The sequence below is a fragment of the Lepidochelys olivacea genome (genome assembly GCF_965140295.1).
Source record: "Lepidochelys olivacea isolate rLepOli2 genome assembly, chromosome: 10".
Classification (NCBI taxonomy): domain Eukaryota; kingdom Metazoa; phylum Chordata; order Testudines; family Cheloniidae; genus Lepidochelys; species Lepidochelys olivacea.
Genome location: NC_140420.1, coordinates 41791451 through 41810073, shown reverse-complemented (window position 1 = coordinate 41810073; position 18623 = coordinate 41791451). Strand labels below are relative to the sequence as shown.

The window sequence follows — 18623 nt, the reverse complement described above, 5'->3', positions numbered from 1 at the left end:
TGTATACTTTAGAGAGAACTGTGTGACCACTAACTGCCTGGGATTAGCAAGAAATTTCCTCTGTGGGCACATTATTTCATTATTGTCTATTATGGAGATTTTTGTGCCTTCTTCTGAAACTGGCCACTGCCTAAAATGGGATGGTGGGTTAGCTGGATCATTGGTCTGATCTGGTATTGGCAATTCTCATGTTGCTAACTGATAATTCATGTGAAGTGTGCCCAGGTGAAACAGTTTTGGGCTCTTTAGAAATACTGTATGTGTAATAATAACATTACAGGAATTCAGGAATACCATATTCAATTAAATAGAATTGGTAGAATTTAGATATGTGGACTGTAGTTACCAAAATGGAATTTAGCCAGTATTCTCTGGAAAAGTGCGATGGTATCCTTAATGACTGTAATAGGTACTCAGCATTTTGGTTTTAAATTTTATCTGAGGCATGGTACACTGGTTTAGTTCTTACTTGGAGAAAAGAGTGCCATCTACTGACTCCCCAGTACAACCTAATAACCTACAATGCAGGAGTGGGAGTAAGGTGTGAGGTGTCTCCCATTAAAGTACTGACCAGTTCTGATCAGTAAGACCAGACAGGTGTTGCTTTACTAGGCATGTCTTCTGAGATATTCATGTCATTAGGTATATAAAATCAAACCTATTTATATATAGTGAAAAACGGTAATTCAGCTACCTCTCTCTGAGCAGATGTTGAAAGCACTTTTTTTCTTGGGGGCTGAGGGGTGTCTCACCCTCCATTGAGTTTCTGGATTTCCCTTTTCCCTTCCATTATTTCTTTATATCTACCCTCAGTTTCTCTACCTCCCCTTTTTTTGTCTGTCTTCCCTTTTATATGTTGTATGCAGCTATTGCTGAAAATTAGAATAATCCTTGATTGCTATCTGCAACCCATCACAGCTGCCTTTTCCAGCTAGCAGGATTCAGAATCCTATTCTTGAGGGGAAGAAATAGTCATAAAATTGTATGTTGGTCATGACAAAACTCATTTTGTGGTCTTACTTTTCTGTTGTTTGGCTTCTTGGTGACTCAATACAGCCAGTTTGGTTCAGGATTGCTTCTGCATCTGATACTATGATTTGTTGTTGTTTGCTAGATTGTTTCTACTTCCTTGTTTTTTGTAGTTGTTTCCTTCTTACTTATGTTTGACTCCTGAGCAGCTGTTCTCAAACTGTGGTCAGTGAACTGCTGGTAGTCTGAGGAAAGCTGGCTGGTAAAATGGTGTTGGCTCTCTTCCTTATTTCTAGCTGCTGATCTTCATTGAAAGGTAGCTTAAATACATTAAATCCTTTCCTGATACTATTTTTGCAGGTAAGCAACTGTAGTAGTTGCCACAAGCATGCTATACATTCAAGAATGGGTAAGGAGATTGTCTCTCTATTAAGATATGGTCCTCACTATGAAAAAGGTCTGAGAACCCTAGTTCTAGGGGATTTATGCTATTTCAGTAAATATCTATGTTATAAACTCAAATAGAAACACTTGGCTTGAATCAGCAGGCCTACAATTGGTATAGTTTCAGATCATGTACAGCTCACATCATGCTTAGCTAACTCCCTTTGTGCTGTTTTTTACTCTCTTCCTTCATCTTTGCCTTCATTTCATCTTCCTTTTGCCTCTCTAAATAGTCTTCTGAGCTCTGTCATTGCCATTTGTCCCCTTTGAGATTTTCTATTATCTTTGACTGCCTCAGAAATCCTTCTGGGGGTCCTTCATGCTCCTCTAAACTGTTTGTGATGAATTAATAAAAACTGTTCACTTGAGATCCTGTTGACGTATTTATTGAGCAATCTAATTTTATTTACAATACATAAAGATTTCACATTAATTCTTTTGCCAACACATCTTTTAAAAGATGAAATCTATATAACTTAAATAAGTACATAAATTCAACTTTTTCATTGCTATATCCCAAGAAGGCAATAGCTTGGAGATAATAGATGGAGCATTTCCCCCCTGCTAGAGTATTTCAGGTGATGTTTAAACTTCTTTTAACCTGGGCAGCAGTGTACTAGAGTTCCATGGTGGAAGTCTAGTGCTGAGTATACAGCACTCTGTGAAATAGCTTTGACATGCATAGCCAGTTTGTATGCAAAATTTGTAAAGTCAGCTTATCAGCTTCCTAAATTAGTACCACACGCTAAACTTTGTAGCTTAATGTACTGCTTATGTGAGGAGATTCACAGGCAACATAACTGGTGTATAATCTTTAATAATTTGATAGAACATTTTTGTTTTCTTTAAGTATATCTTAAGAAAATACCTAAGTATCTTTCTCAGCTTTAGACAAGCCCACTGTTACCACATTCTCAAGACTTGCATGTCCTCTGCTGCCCTCTAGGGGTACTGCATGGGATTTGTGAGTAGAATTCAAAGCTCTTTGTGGAAGGCATTATATAGTACAAGTCAAATTGCCTTTCATTATGTATGAATTGTGAAATATATTTAAAAATAAAACTTTAGTTTAATATACTGGTACTGCGGTAGATATATTTTTAACTTAATTCATACTGTGGTAAAAACAAATGAAACCCTGGAAATTTTGTATTGTATATGTGTTATGTTTATGTAACCCTTCTGCCCGTCAGAGTTGGCAGCAACAAGGGCCGGGTTCAATATCTAGGGGTTCCATTCCAATAACACAATGCAAACCGGCTCAAGCCCCCACCCAGTGACCTGGGACAAATATATACCACCCCCGCTGGGCGCCTCCAAGAGGCAATACTTCCCCTCCCGCAAGCACATAGTCTGAGTGTAGCAAAAGCCTTTTAATAACAGAGAGAAACAATGTGGCATTATGTTGGGGAAATACCACCAACAGGATTCATAACACAACCCATGAGCAAAAAAAACCCACCCCAGGCAAATTGGGGCATGCCCTTTTCCCTTTGGGTTCTTGAGTCCAGCAACCCCAAATCACCCAAAGTCCCAAAAGTCCAATGCCCCAAAAGTCTCTGTCCCTGGTCAGGGCAGCCCCAGAGTTCGAAAGTTTATCTGCAGAGCTTTACCTCCCAACCTGGGTGGAAATGGGACGGGGGTAAGAGGCACCTTACATGATCTGAAGCTGACCGCTCCATAGCGGCGCTCCGCTCCGCCAGCCGCCCCACAAACTCCTTCGCTCAGCTGCACTCCGCTCCGCCAGCCGCCCCATGAACTCCTTCGCTCAGCTGCGCTCCGCTCCGCCAGCCGCCCCACGAACTCTCCACAATATATCTTCAAGCTCCCCCACTACTTAACACAACACTCAGTGATTTCAGCTCTTAGGTGAATTCAGCTTGTAGTAGGGGAGCCCCAGTGCTAGTGCACTGTCAGCCCAAAGTGAGCTCAGCAGCCTATAACTAGACTTCTAATGAAATCAAAATTAGCTCTGATATTCCACAGTGGAGAGAGGAGGAAGTGCAATTAGCATGTAAGGCCCTCACCAAGGGGCCCATGCCACCAAGTATTGCTACTTGTCCCCAGCCTCTCTCTGTTTACACAGTTTTGGAACCCATGACCCTTGCCTAGCGAGTGCTACTTAGTTGATGGTGAATCCCTCCATCATAACAAAAGGCCACATACAGTTCCAAGCACAGTTCCCATAATCAGGGTAATAACAATTTATTCTTCCTGCCCCAATAACAGAGACACTGGGGATCCCACAGCAGCCAAAGTGACCATTTGGGCAGCTATGGTCTCATTCTAGGCGTGGTGGGTGTGCCTATGCAAATGAGATCGGCCCCTGAAGTTCTTTTCCACAACTTGCCACACCTCACCACCAGATGTCAGGGTGGAGCTCATCCTGACACTGCTTACATCTATGTATGATAAATATTGTTTATTACAATATTTTTCTTTCAAAATATATAAGATTTGTATTTACATTCTTTATTTCTGAAAGAATTTCTGCGCCTTAAATTCATGTTGTAAATATTTTCTCATTTACTGACCAGGGTCAGTTTATTAGCTTGCATAACTGAGTCCTTCTGCTTTTCTGTTTTCTGTACAAATCACTATTTTTTTTTGCTTAATTTCAGGAAGGTTTTTCATTAATTGATGCCCACAAATGGTTGAAGATAGTAAGAAGAGCAGATTGTCTGTTGTTTGGTTCAAAGTTTAAAGTAAGTTGCATTGTTGTTTCTGCTAGAAAAATCTGGGTGCTATGTCTGAACTTAATATCTGCAATGTCATTTTTTTGTGTTGATTTTGGTGAAATTCAACAGGAAGTTCAAAGGTACAGTGAGTTATTTGTATGCTTAAGGTGAAGATGAAGGAACTCCTTTCCTCAAGCTAATGGACCTATGGTTTTGTTACTTGAATTTCTTTGCAAGTAGATGGTTTGGAGCCTAGACACTTTTGAATTCATCATACGTGACCATGGATAAAAATTTTAACTACATGTGCTTATTTGGTATAATTAAAAGTGCTCCAGATTGTCCTAGACATCTAAACAAGATTTTCGGTAGAAATGACATCAGTTTCCTAGGATGTGTAAGTCTGAAACTCAGAACTGAGTGCTGTGTTATGGGTCATGGACTGTGCCTCTCCCATTCAGGTGTAGAATAGTTGGGGCATAAGAATGCCCCCGTGATTCTTTGACCTGTTCCAGCATACCACATTTCCAGGATCATGTGGGGGAGGTGCAGAACTGGCTAATATAGCTGTAAGTGAAGGAAGCAATGTTTAGCATCGCTCTTGCTTTGTTCCTTATGAAAAATTCATGTGGACCCGTCACAAGACTGCTTAACAGTCAGTGATTGCATTTTGTTTTTATATAGGTATGTTTGATTTATAAACAGAGAAGTGGTATTCTACAGTTTGCAGGGAAAAACACCTTATTGTCTGCAGAATGCTAGTAGACTCGAAGAAGAATAACAAAGATTGTTCAAGTGAACAGGAAAGACATTTTCTTGCCTCAGAAATAGCCTACTTCTTCTTCGAGTAGTGTCCCTATGGGTGCTCCACTGTAGCTTCTGCACTTCTGAACAGAGATCTTTGGTAACAGGGTGTGTTGGGCCTGCACATGCACTCTCCCCTCCTCATGATCTGCCTCGAGGCTAATTAGTACTGTGTGGAAGAACTGTCCTCAGTTCCTTCTAAAGCACCCGGGCTAGAAACGAATAAATTGGTTAGTCTCTAAGGTGCCACAAGTCCTCCTTTTCTTTTTGCGAATACAGACTAACACGGCTGCTACTCTGAAACCAGTGCACTCACAGGTACTTTACTCTTTAGAAATTCGTTCTTAGCTAGTTTTAGTGTTTTTCTTCTTAGTATCATAGAGTTTCCTTTAGTTTTTTTCTCTTCTCTTTTTTCTCCCTTAATTGGGGATTGCCCTCAGTAACAGGTATGCCTGGTTTGCCCAGGTTTAAGAGGTGCCTCTCCTGCAAGGAGTCCATTCTGGTAATGGTTGGGCATTCCTGTTGTGTCCGTTGCCGCGGGGAGGGCCACATTCCACAGAAGCATACCATCTGTCAGCAGCCAAAAACCAGATTCTAAAAAAATGGGAACTGAAACTAAATCTGCTCCTCATGGAGCGAGCTCAGCAGCCGGTGTCTGACCTGGGCCCAGAGTCTCCCAGGTGATGTAAGTCTTCTCCACAGCCTTCCAACTCCAAGGCCGGTGAACCAACAGAAATCCTTCAGACTCTCCACGTAAGACCTCCAAAAAGAGAGCTTCAAGCCCTCATAGTGAGACCTGAACCAGCTAGAGGAGATCCCCAGCATGTTCGGTCTCCCCTGTACTGATGGCACTGAAGGCATCTAAGCATGGTACCCATAGATCACGTGGATCCAGTGCAAAAGATACTGCTGATATGCCTAAGGACCCTAAGGACACAGGCTTCGAAGCATCAGTAATGCCTGTCAGGTACAGGAAAGGAGACCATGCCGCTTCCAGGAAGACAGCATCAGTATGTACGCCCTCAGTACCGACCATCTCAAGATAGTACCTCCATCTGGAATTCGCACATACTCCATGAAATCAGTTTGCCTTCTTCTCAGAAATCGGCAGATCAGCCACCTGGGTGTCCATACATACCTTTGCAGACTCTGCTTCGAACACTAGCTTCGGCTCCGCAGTATTATCATCCATAACAGACTCAACTCTGAAGCCCCAGCCTCCCTGTGACTGCCCTATATTCACTATATAATGGTATAATTATGATATGTTTATGACATAATTATGAGGTATCTTGTGCAAAATGTCTCATGTGAGATGTCTATGGAAAAGTTATAATTTGCTGAATATTATTATCTTATGTGTATGCATGTATCATTTTTGTATCTGAAGATATGAATATCGACTGTGTCTTTGTATTTCAAATGTGCTCAACCCTGGGTAACACCCTAAAGTTCACAAAAAGAAAAGGAGTACTTGTGGCACCTTAGAGACTAACCAATTTATTTGAGCATGAGCTTTCGTGAGCTACAGCTCACTTCATCGGATTCATACTGTGGAAACTGCAGAAGACATTATATACACACAGAGACCATGAAACAATACCTCCTCCCACCCCACTGTCCTGCTGGTAATAGCTTATCTAAAGTGATCATCAAGTTGGGCCATTTCCAGCACAAATCCAGGTTTTCTCACCCTCCGCCCCCCACACACAAACTCACTCTCCTGCTGGTAATAGCCCATCCAAAGTGACCACTCTCTTCACAATGTGTATGATAATCAAGGTGGGCCATTTCCTGCACAAATCCAGGTTCTCTCACTCCCTCACCCCCTCCAAAAACCACACACACAAACTCACTCTCCTGCTGGTAATAGCTACTCTCCAAGTTTAATGAAGTGAGCTGTAGCTCACGAAAGCTCATGCTCAAATAAATTGGTTAGTCTCTAAGGTGCCACAAGTACTCCTTTTCTTTTTGCGAATACAGACTAACACGACTGTTACTCTGAACCCTAAAGTTCGTTTGCATTCAGGCTAGCACATCATGAATGGCCTATCCAAGTAGAATAGCCCATCAGCAAAGACAGTGGGCCTTGGGAAAGGATTGTCCTCACCTGGGGATGCTTCAGCCAGCCTATGAATAATGGCTGCTATGACTCAGCAAGGTATGCAAGAGCATGTGACTAGATCACATGATACTGAACTCCATTTTGGTACCTGTATTTTTCCACAAACCGGGCTGGGAACCTGACTTAGAACAAAGGCGTTCTCGCCTTGTGGAAAAAACTATAAAATGGGGAAGTAACGTCACCAAGGAGCCTCACTTTCTCCACAACTCAACCCCTGAAAATACCTTTGGAAGCATAAAGATTTTGAACTGGTGAATTGCTGGTCCCAGGCAAGAAAGAAGGAAACTCTGCCTGTTTATGAGACATCTACAAACTGTTTGTGAGACTGTTTAATTCAAATCCTGTGTAGTATATTAGGTTTAGATTGCACTTTTGTTTATTTGCTATCACTTAATCTTTCTGTAGTTAATAAACTTGTTATCTGTTATCTTAACCAGTGTGTTTTTAAGTTAAGTGTTAGGGAATGTTAGCTTTGTTAACAAAGCCTGTTGTATATCTTCCTCACACTGAGAGGGGAGCAGACTGTGCAGTGCATGATGGCATAATTCTGGGTTTATACTCCAGTAGGGGGTGCAAGGCTCAGGAGTGAGAAATTGGCTGATGCCTCCCTTGTTGGTCTGTGAGTGACTCAGGTAAAGCACTCAGGTGACTCGGTTGGGTGTGTGGTGCCACCTGCTATCATGTTGAGTGATAACAGGGCCCAGAGGGTTCGGCTGTGTGTCACCAGCAGAGCAAAGGGAAGAGGCCAACCCAGCTGAATAGTTAGGGGCCCAGTAGTTCCAACAGCTTCCAGGCTTCACCCTGCGGGTACAGGCCATCACACTCCCCTTAGAGATACTGCTCTGGAGGTACCTACAGTGGAGCCTCATAGGTACACTACTCAAAGAAAAGTAGTTACTTTGTGCAGTTAATGATGGTTCTTTGAAACATGTGTCCCTATGGGTGCTCCATGACCCACCCTCCTCCCCTCTACTTCAGAGTTCTTGATAGGGACTCTGTGGTAGAGAAGGAACTGAGGGTGGTTTGTGCATGCAGCACTAATTTTTTGAGGCATAGCATGAGGAGAAGAGAGCATGTGTGCAGGCCAAACAGACACTGCTACCAAAGATCTCCAATCAGAAGCGCAGTGACCCCCAAACACCTACAGTGGAGCATCCATAGGGACGCACATCTCAAAGAACCATTGTTACAGCACAAGGTAACTACTACTTCCTCTTACCTTGGTGTGGCATCAGAAAATGTATTTACTTTTTTCTCCAGTTATGAAGAGCTTATATCTCTCTCAGCTGATTTTAAATCCGTGGATGATAATGACCCATAGCCAACCTATTTCCACATATGATCGCATAACTGAACCTGGGTCAGCATGTAGATGGGAGACCTACTGGAGGAAAATGTCCAGGTGCAGTAGTAAGTAGTGTTGGTGAATCAATAGATTATCATTTTCCCAATGAGCACCCCAGCATAGTGTTAAAAGGGCACTATGCTGCACCTTTCAGTTAAGAGATAAAAATCAAAGTTTTGACAGCTTTTGTTTACATGGAGCACAAGGACATATTTCAGAAGGAGGAGGAATATTAACACCAGTGTCTTCGGTAAATTCAACCTGCATTGCCATATTATTTACCTAAATTCCTCCTGCACTTTCAATAGGATGTGGTGGTTTTAGCATGTCCTGTTAAACATTTGCCCTATTTCACACCAGAAATGGCTGCATTTTACTGGTGGAGAAGATATTAGAATCATAGACGGTCAGGGTTGGAAGGGACTTCAGGAGGTCATCTAGTCCAACCCCCTGCTCAAAGCAGGGCCAATCCCTAATTTTTGCCCCAGATCCCTAAATAGCCCCCTCAAGGATTGAACTCACAAGTCTGGATTTAGTAGGCCAATGCTCAAACCACTGAGCTATTCCTCCCCCCCATTCCTGTGCATAGTTGGTGTATTAAATTTCAGGCCTGTCTTTCCACGTTGGTAAACCAAAAACATTGAAATTCCTGCAAAATATTGAGACACAGAGAGAGGCAGGAGCCCTTTGAATAGGGGAAAGCTGTTTATTTCTTTTCAAAAACAGGACTTATTTCTCTGTAAACAGAGAAACGAATAGTCTTCTACTAAAATTGCTTTTCCTTTGTGATGCTCCTTGCTTTTTATTTTGTTGACATAGTAGGAAATTAAAAAACACACAAACCACATTTCATTTATTTTGCTGCTTCTCTTTTCTCCTGTTCTCTATGTTCCCAGTTACCTGCTTCACAGCTGTACAGAGTCTAAAGAATGATCCTCATCAAAGAAACATGGAGATTAATGACTGGGATTTATACTTGAGAAAACGATTTATGAAAACCAATTTGACATTCACTCAGTTGATAATATTGCATTTCTAGTGAAATAGTCTGTTTTTAAACAATGCCTTGCAAACTATCAGTTCAGAAACCCATTCTGCTGCTGTTTTAATTGAGAAATTTAGTTTGGAAACATCTTGATTTAGATGAGTTGCACATTTAAGAAAATCAGAACTAGTCAGAATTTTTTGCACCATAGCTGTATTTTTCTTTAAAGGATATTTCCTCAGGTCCTCAATTATATAACCATTCCAGGTGTGAAATTCACATTGGTGGTAGTAGGAAATCTGGGTAGCAGTTGTGCAATTAGGGGCTGAGAAGGCTGTCTTTGTTGCCTTATAAAGAGGAAGGGCTCTGGACTGAGAATTGGAAGACTGGCTGGGTTGCTAACTGTGTGATTTAAGGCAAAATCGAAACCTTCTATCGCTCACTCATCATATCCATAAAGTAATATTTATGTTTACCTTTGTATATGTCCCTTGAGATCTGTTTAATAAAGTTCCACATAATAGTGTGTTAGTGGTTACAATTTACACCTTTGGACTAAAAAGAAAAGGAGTACTTGTGGCACCTTAGAGACTAACAAATTTATTTGAACATAAGCTTTCGTGAAGCAGCCATGACCCACCCTCCGTTACTCTCCTTACCATCTGTAGCAACAAGATGAAATGTAGTAAGTTAGGCCTTTTGCCAGATTTATCCTAGCCTCAAACTCATCTTTTAGAAATAATTTGAAGAAATACTGGAACCAGCCAAAGAGCGCAGGCAAAACTGAGTTGTTATCCAGCCTCTGTTTAAACAAGTGGAGAAGTGAGATCAAGTGTCTCCAAAAAATTTTGAACACTTTTACTCTTACCAAACTCAGGATCACTGGTAGTTGCAACAGTGCAGGAAAACTCAAAAATCAAAACAAGGCCCAAGGACAAGGCAGCCAAAGAGCTAGACCTGTCTGAGTGCAAAGCCTCTTCTCTGCCTCACTGAAACTATGTGGCAAACTACCAGGTTTTCACCAAATATAATTTGACATGGGACAGGGTGACCCCTTCCTCCTGCTGAAAGGGGCAAAGGATACCAGAGAAGAGTTAAAGGAGACCATTAGAGGTGGTCAGATGGTGACCAGAATAGCCTTACAAGCAGTCATGGACATCTCTGACATGGCCATTTTGTTACCCTTTTTATTTATTGATATTTTGTAAATATTATGAAGGGAATCAAATAAGGATTTTCATAATTTCAAAGGAAAAATGAGTAGCCTTATCAAATTCCACTAAATCTACCAAAAGGAACAGAAAAAGGGAAGTAAAAAGAGAAATGTTAGCAGTTCAAAGTCAAGATCAATTGCATATACAGTTCCACGTGAGATAAAGAAGAAAGAATTGTCCAAAACATCCTCCTTGGGATCTATGTCATCCAGGGTGGATAAAAATCAATTATTTAAATAAAAAAATCCAATTTTTTTTATTTAAATCAGATTTTGATAAAATGCTTTTTGAGAAAAAAAACCTATCTAAAGATAGTTTTAGATGCAATATCTTTGAGCTATAATGTATCTTATCATGGAATAGGGATTATAAATTCTAATTCTATAGAATGAAACAATATATTCATGTAATGTTTAAGACAAGTTTTGTAAATGAGTTCCAATTGTTCATGGATTAGGGACCCAATTTTATGGGGTTCCAGGGGGCTGCTGTATAGATGATTTAGGTTAATCCTTCTATCTACCTAATGGGACTCAGTGCTCAGTCTAGAAGATACCATCAGAGATGCTTAGTTCTTCTTCTTTGTCCCTGTGGGTGCTCCACTCCAGGTGACAGTGTGGGTGCTCCACTCCAGGTGACCATTGATCGGAGATCTTCCGTAGCAGTGCCTTGTTGGGATACACGTACTCAGCTCTGTCTTGTGGCGTCATTAGGGTCTGCTGGAATGCACACGTCCCGCTCCCCCGCCCAGTTCCTTCTCAACCTTCTTCGGCTGAAGACGGGACTCGGGGCAGTGCTAACCTCTTCCCTGATTTCCTTCAGTGACAAGTAGGAAGGAATAGAAATAGTTAGCTAGACATATCCCAGTTCTCTACCTTCTTTTAGAATAGTTTGTTAGTTTAAAACGAACAAAACCAAACACACACTTTTCTCTCATGTTCATCTCCCGTTGAGTCTTCCCCCCAAGCAGTCATACTTCCATGATGCCGGGGTCCTATGCCATGGTCTGACTGGCACTCACTCGGTGTGAAATGCCTCGGCGAGACACACGTCCTTGCCAAGTGTCTCCACTGTACCAACCTGAAAACTAGGGCTCGTCATGACAGTGACTTGCAGCTAAAAATGCTCCTGATGGAGAAAGCTCTGCAACCACGTGTGGAGACGGGCAGTAAACCCTCTCCCTCACGCTCCCCTGCTAAGTTGGAACCGACCAGGAGCACGGCTTCACCCTCTCAGGCAAAGAGGCAGGAAGTCCCAATGTCTCCACACAGAGACTTTCAAAAGGGTAAAGGGTCTCCTAAAAGATCTTCACCCTCAGTGAAGATGGTGCCAAGAGCAGGTGCCTCCGACCGGCCCAGCACCTCAGCCGTGGCTCACGTGGGGTGGAAAAGCAGGGACCCGACTTCCCACCGTGGGAAGCTCTCCTCGGCACCAGTCCCGCCGGCACTGATGATGGACCCAGTGCTGGCAGCCCATTCCACCTCAGTGCTGACAAGAACATTGGCACTGAGCCTGCCCGTCACCCCTGCAGCACATACGGAACCTCTGCAGGGCTCCTACAAACGGCCCGCAGCTCCTGCTAAAGCTAAACAAAAGCTGCTGTGGGCTGTAGCTCACACTCCACGCTCCGCAGCACCACAGCCCAGAGAGCAGCAACAATTTCTGCATCAGAATGATATCTCCATGGCCCCTGAGCCTGACTCTCCGCTCCTCGACACACAGTGCTAACTGTTTGAACAACCGCTCTCGCCACCCGACCTGGCTACCTTCACTGACAGCGAGAATGACATGCAGCAGCAGGCAGAGTTCTCCCTGCCTGATTCTCCTCCTCCACTGGAGCCATATCTGTCTCAAGGCTCGGCACTTCACAAGAACCAGCCTCAGTTTCCCTATTTTGTCCCCTTGTGGGAGGGGCCCCACTTTTCCTACCCCATGCCCTGGCCTCAGTGGTACCCTTGGTTGGCTCCTGCCACCACTTCTCCTCGTGCCCCTTCCACCAGACTGCAAGCCCGTTCTGCGCCTATGTCTCCACCTCCATCTACATCTAGAGCTCCTGAACCCCCTCTTGAAGATGTGGGCCATGAACCCTTCCCGGATTTACTGGCTCCTGCCTCTCCATCTGCCGCAGATGAAGCCCCCATGCCTCCACCTCCACAAAATGTGGACGACTTTAAGCAATTCCAGGAACTTTTCAAGAGGGTGGCAGTCAGCCAGGACATTCCTTTGGAGGAAGTCCAGGAGACAACACAGACTCCTCAAAATCCTCCAACCCTCTGTGCTCTCAAAGATTGCGCTACCCATAAATGAAACCCTCCTGGAACCAGCTGATACTCTCTAGCAGACCCCTGCCTCTATGCAAGAAGGCTGAACGTAAATATTATGTTCCGCTAAGGACGTAGATTTCTTATTTTCACACCCACAACCCTACTCTTGTGGTGGATGCAGTGATGCACAGAACAAAACAGCCACAATACCGGCCCACTCTGCAAGACAAAGACCTCAAACACCTTGACTTCCTGGGCCGCAAGGTTTATACCTCCTCCACTCTAGAATGGCAAATTACTCCACCCTCCTTGCAAGCTATGACTACAACAACTACAACAAGCTCTTTGATTTTGCCTCCCATATCCCAGAGGACAGGAGAGTGGACATGGCGGACACAGCAGCCCGCACTACTGCAATTGCGGTGGTGATGCGCAGGTCTTCCTGGCTGACTGCATCAGTATCCCCAAAGATCTGCAGACCAAAGCCGAAGATCTTTCCTTTGACAAAGAGGAACTTTTTTCTTAAAAAAACTGACTAAGTCCTTCATACTATGGAAGACTCTAGAGCCACCTTGCGCACACTGGGCATATACCCGTCCCTCCCCAGGAGACAATGGTATCAACCTTATCAGAGGCCCCGTGCACAACAAGATCACCATCCCCAGCCCAGACCATATGATATTGGGAGAAACCGCAACAGACCACCTAGGCGCAGACAAAACCATGTGCAACCAGCTACCTCCCACCCATCGAGAAACAAAAACAGCAATTTTGAAGTGCTGGTAGGGGGTCTGCGTAACCACCCTTTGACTCCTCTGCCTATTTGCCCACCACCTCCAGGTTTTCCACCATGTCTGGCAACAGGTCACCCAGGACCGCTGGGTCCTGGAAATAGCTGAGTCGGGTTACTCCAACCCTTTCATATCTTGCCCGCCCACCCTTCCCTGTCCCTCTTCAGGCACCCCTCTCACGAGCACCTACTTTGCATAGAAGTGGCTCATCTTCTACAGCTAGGTGCAGTGGAACCTGTACCAATGCAATATCGGGGGAAAGGCTTCTACTCCCACTACTTTCTGACCCAAAAGAAAGGTGGGGGATAGAGGCCTATACTAGACCTACGCTGACTGAACAAATTTGTATGTGTACAGAAATTCAAGATGGTCGCATTGGGCACAATAATACCCACGGTGGAACTAGGGGACTGATTCACAGCCCTCGACCTACAGGATGCCTATTTCCACATATCCATTCATCTAGCACACAGATGCTTCCTGCAATTCACACTCGGACATGACCACTTTCAATACAGAGTACTTCCATTTGGTCTCTCCACAGCACCGAGAGTATTCTCCAAGACCCTAGCCATAGTCGTGGCCCACCTCCGCAAACATGGGTGTATACTTTTCCCCTACTTAGACGATTGCCTTATCAAGGGCAGCTCATACGATGAGATGGTAAAAGCAATGCGTTTTACCATCTCCCTCTTCCACAGTCTAGGCTTGCAAATAAACTTCCAAAAATCCACCCTGATACCCACACAGCAGATAGAGTGCTCCCTACAATGATGGACAAAACCAGAGAACCTATGTATGGGTGTCCCCTTCCATCCACACGCCTCTGTATTCATACTCACCACAGATGCTTCCCTGGTAGGTTGGGGAGCGCACCTAGGGGAACACATGGCACTGGGCCTCTGGCCCCTATCAGAGACACATCTGCACATAAATCTTCTAGAGCTCAGAGGAATCAGGTACGCCTGCCTTCAGTTTCTCCCCATCATAAAGAACAAATCCATTTGGGTCCTGAAGGACAATATAGCATGCATGTTCTACATTAACAGGGAGGGGGCAGTACGATTGACTCCCTATGCACAGAAGCCGTCTGGTTATGGAATTGGTGCATACAACATCACATAGAAATCACTGCTTCTTACCTGCCTGGGTGTCACAACACTACTGCCAACACACTCAGCAGACAGTTCTCTGAGGAGCACAAATGGGAATTACATCCCACGATAGTCCAACAACTCTTCTCCCACTGGGGCACCCCATTGATAGACCTGTTTGCCACAACTCAGAACCACAAATGCCATGTATTTTGCTCCAGAGCGGGACTCGGGACAGCATCCCTAGGGGATGCGTTCCTCATTCTGTGGAACAAATCCCTCATGCACACTTTTCAGCCGATCCCACTGATACAGAGGGGTCTACGCAAGATCAGAGAGGACAAGGCCACGGTCATACTTATTGCCCCAGCTTGGCCCAGACAGACCAGATCTGCTCTCCCAGGACAATGGTTGGCTTCTGCATCCGCAGCTCCGGAAACTCCATCTGATGGTGTGGTTCCTTCATGGTTTCAGACCCATGAATTAGCCTGTTTGGAACAGGTCCAGTAAGTCGTCCTGCACAATAGAAGAGACTCCACTCGTAAGACTTACCTGCAAAAGTTGAAACGCTTCTCCATATGATGGTTCCACAGACGCTTGACACCCCTGACCGTGACCCTTCCTGACATCTTAGACTACCTTTTGAAACTAAAATAGGACGGGCTCTTTCTCAGTTCTATCACAGTACACCTCATGGCCCTCACCATTTTCCATGACCCGCTGGATGGATATTCACTTTTTGCCCACCCCACCATAAAAAGGTTCCTCCCAGGCCAGCAAAATCTCTACCCTGAGATCCATCCATCAGCAGCCTCCTGGAATCTCAGTCTAGTTCTCCAAGGTCTCATGAAACCTCCCTTAGAACCCCTGGCTACCTCATCCCTGCTCCATATGCCTATGAAAGTAGTTTTCTTGGTTGCCATAACGTCAGCGAGAAGGGTCGGTGAATTAAGCACCCTGATGGCCTACCCTCCCTACATGATTTTCTCTAAAGACAAGATTACGATGCGACCCCACCCCAAATTCCTCCCCAGTGTGGTGTCTACCTTCCACCTTTACCAACCAATACACTTACCTGCATTCTATTGCAAACCTCATAAGACTCCACAGGAAGCAGCATTACATATCCTCGACGTCCGATGGGCAATTGCATTCTATCTTGACAGAACTAAGGGGATTTACAAAATGGCTAGGTGATTTGTCTCCACTACCGAGAGATCAAGGGGTGATGGCATCTCTAAGCAACAACTCTCCAAGTGCATCTCTGACTGCATCAGATCCTGCTACCAGACTTGGAATGCTCAACCACCTGAGGTCATCAGAACTCATTCTACTCAGGCGATGTCAACATCTGTTGCCTTCCTCCACAACGTACCTATTACCTACATATCCAAGGTGGCCACGTGGACATCTGACCACACATTCGCAAAACATTGTGCTATCACACAGGATACCACAGCAGATGCCATAGTAGGCCACACAGTACTGTCTACCGTTATTACTGCCGCAACTCCAAAATCCCACCAATTATAATGGGCACTGGTTCACATTCACCTGGAGTGGAGCACCCACAGGGACAGCACTTGAAGAAGAGAAGGTTACTCACCTTGTAGTAACTGAGGTTCTTCAAGATGTGTGTCCCCTAATGACGCCGCGAGACAGCAGCTGAGCGCATGCATCCCGACTAGGCACTGCCACAGAAGAAGATCTCCGATAAACGGTGCTGGGACGCACTGTCACCTGGAGTGGAGCACCCGCAGGGACACACATCTCGAAGAACCTGTTACTGCAGGTGAGTAACCTTCTCTTTTGCAGTTCTCAAACTGTGGATTTGTGTCTCCAGAGATAATATGCTTGTTAACAGCAAAAATGTTTTTAATAAATAAATAATAGACCTCAGCTATATTGTCTCTGCAAATTTGTGTACACAGAGTCAATCCCTTACCTCTCTCTAAAAGTTTCAAAAAGTTCAATGAATAGAAAAGATTGTTGGGTTGGAATAGAGCTGGACAAGGAGAAGAAGTCTGGAGATAAATGTGAGAAGGGAGGCACAGGCTGTAGAAACAAAAGTGAAACTGTTTGAGCAGCATATTCTAGAAGTCTTGAGTCTTGGAGTATAGCCTTCATTGATTTGAGATCTACCATACTATTCTCTGACTAGAAGGGAAAACCTATGATGGCAGCAGGCCATAAAAGAGACCCAGTTTGGGAATAAGAACGAGTCAAGAAATATGTTTGCTGATGATGTTTTAAAGAAAGTCACACCACTGAACTGGTGGAAGTCACTTAAGCACTTGGATTCAGAGACTGTTGAAGTGATAATCTCACTTTTAACAGCAGTAGCTTCTTCTGCCGGTGTAGAAAGAATATTTTCTTCCTTTGGACTCATTCATTCCAAATTGAGAAATCATTTAGGGCCTGAAAAAGCAGGAAAGCTTGTTTTTCTTTTCCAGATTATGAACAAACAGGAAAATGAAGGTGAAGATGACTGAGTTAGCTGCAGAAGCCAATATTTTAAGTTTCTCATGTTGACCTGGCTGACATAGTCTATTTAATTTTTTTTAAATTTCATTTAAATATTTTAGTTAATTTTAACAAAAACCTAATTTTAAAAAATCTTGAATGTTTAACTAAATTAAAAAATTCATATGCTTGTTTTGTTATAATATTATATGTTTGCTGTTGAAGAAAATAATCCAGAATACACGATGTTGTTATTTTAGTTAAATAAAATAATTTAAATGTCTCTCTGGTGATGTTCTCCTAATACAGCATGGCAAGAAAATCCTCCAAATATTAATGATTAACCTGTTGAATTGGAGGTATTTATGAAGTCATTGGGAGGTGAACTATCTGCTTCAATTACCTTTGGTAAATGAAATAACCAAACATTTTCTGATATAGCTGTAAAACTAATCTGAAAAGTTTTCAAACTAAATCACTTAAAAATATAAATAGAGTGTGCCTTCTAAAAATGAAACCTATCTGAGTTGTGAAGAATATGTGTTAAGGTTATAACAACCAACAAGAATGCACTTTTATGTAGAAATCCATGATTAAATAGAGTCTTCCTGACTAGTGATTTAAATCATGATTAAGAGATTTAAATCAAATCCACCCCGATATCATTTTCATTTAAATGATCTTCTTTTTGGACAAATTGTGTTCAAAGGTCTACTTTGGTGTATTTGTAGTTTAAAAAAAATTAAAAATGGCCCATAAATTCCAGTTTTGCCAAAAAGAACACAATAGTTTAAAGCCTATTGCAAGAAAGAATTTTGGGCAGAGGGCCAGTAATTTCCTTCTTGATTTTGAGTAGTAATTTTGTCCGATATTAACAGATTTTTTTCCTAAAATTTATACATGGCCCTTTTCCCCCACACTGCATTCATAATAGATTAACAGTCCTGTTATATTCTAGCTCATGTAGCTGAGTCAGACAATGATTTAAGTAGGGCAGAGTTAAGGGGTATACAGACCATCTTTAGAACATGCAGTAAGAGGCAACATTTGGTCAGGGAATTCAGCAAATAGGAATTTTTTTTAAAATAACTCCCCATTTCAACAATTCTAGACACTAGTGATATTTTTTAAAGTTTTCCTTGTTTTACATATGCAAAAGCATTATTTTTATTTAAATTCCTGCTAGATATTGAATACCCTTCTAACTGTTTCACAAGTCTTGTTGCCTAGGTTGTTCACATTTCCCTCAACATTTAGGGAGACATTCTGGCACCAATGAAGTCAATGGCAAAACACCTATGATTTCAGTGACCATTATTTTATCCTTAAAGTTTTTTATTCCAGGTCTGATGTTTAAGGAGACCAGATTAAATTTTAAGAGAATCCTCCCTCTAAAAAGCAAAAATCTGCAAATTAAAGCATATCTAAGGCAAAAGATTTCATGGAG

At 43.0% G+C, this 18623-nt stretch overlaps 1 protein-coding gene across 1 annotated transcript in view; it reads left to right on the top strand.

Annotated features, from left to right (window-relative positions):
- REC114 (REC114 meiotic recombination protein) overlaps nucleotides 1-18623 on the top strand; it is a gene marked incomplete at its 5' end in the record, with an annotated part of 155332 nt that overhangs the window by 91494 nt on the left and 45215 nt on the right. Inside the window, one exon of the mRNA XM_084640355.1 lies at nucleotides 4035-4118. Coding sequence (XP_084496481.1) covers nucleotides 4035-4118 — 84 coding nt within the window. The remainder of the gene's footprint in view (nucleotides 1-4034; nucleotides 4119-18623) is intronic.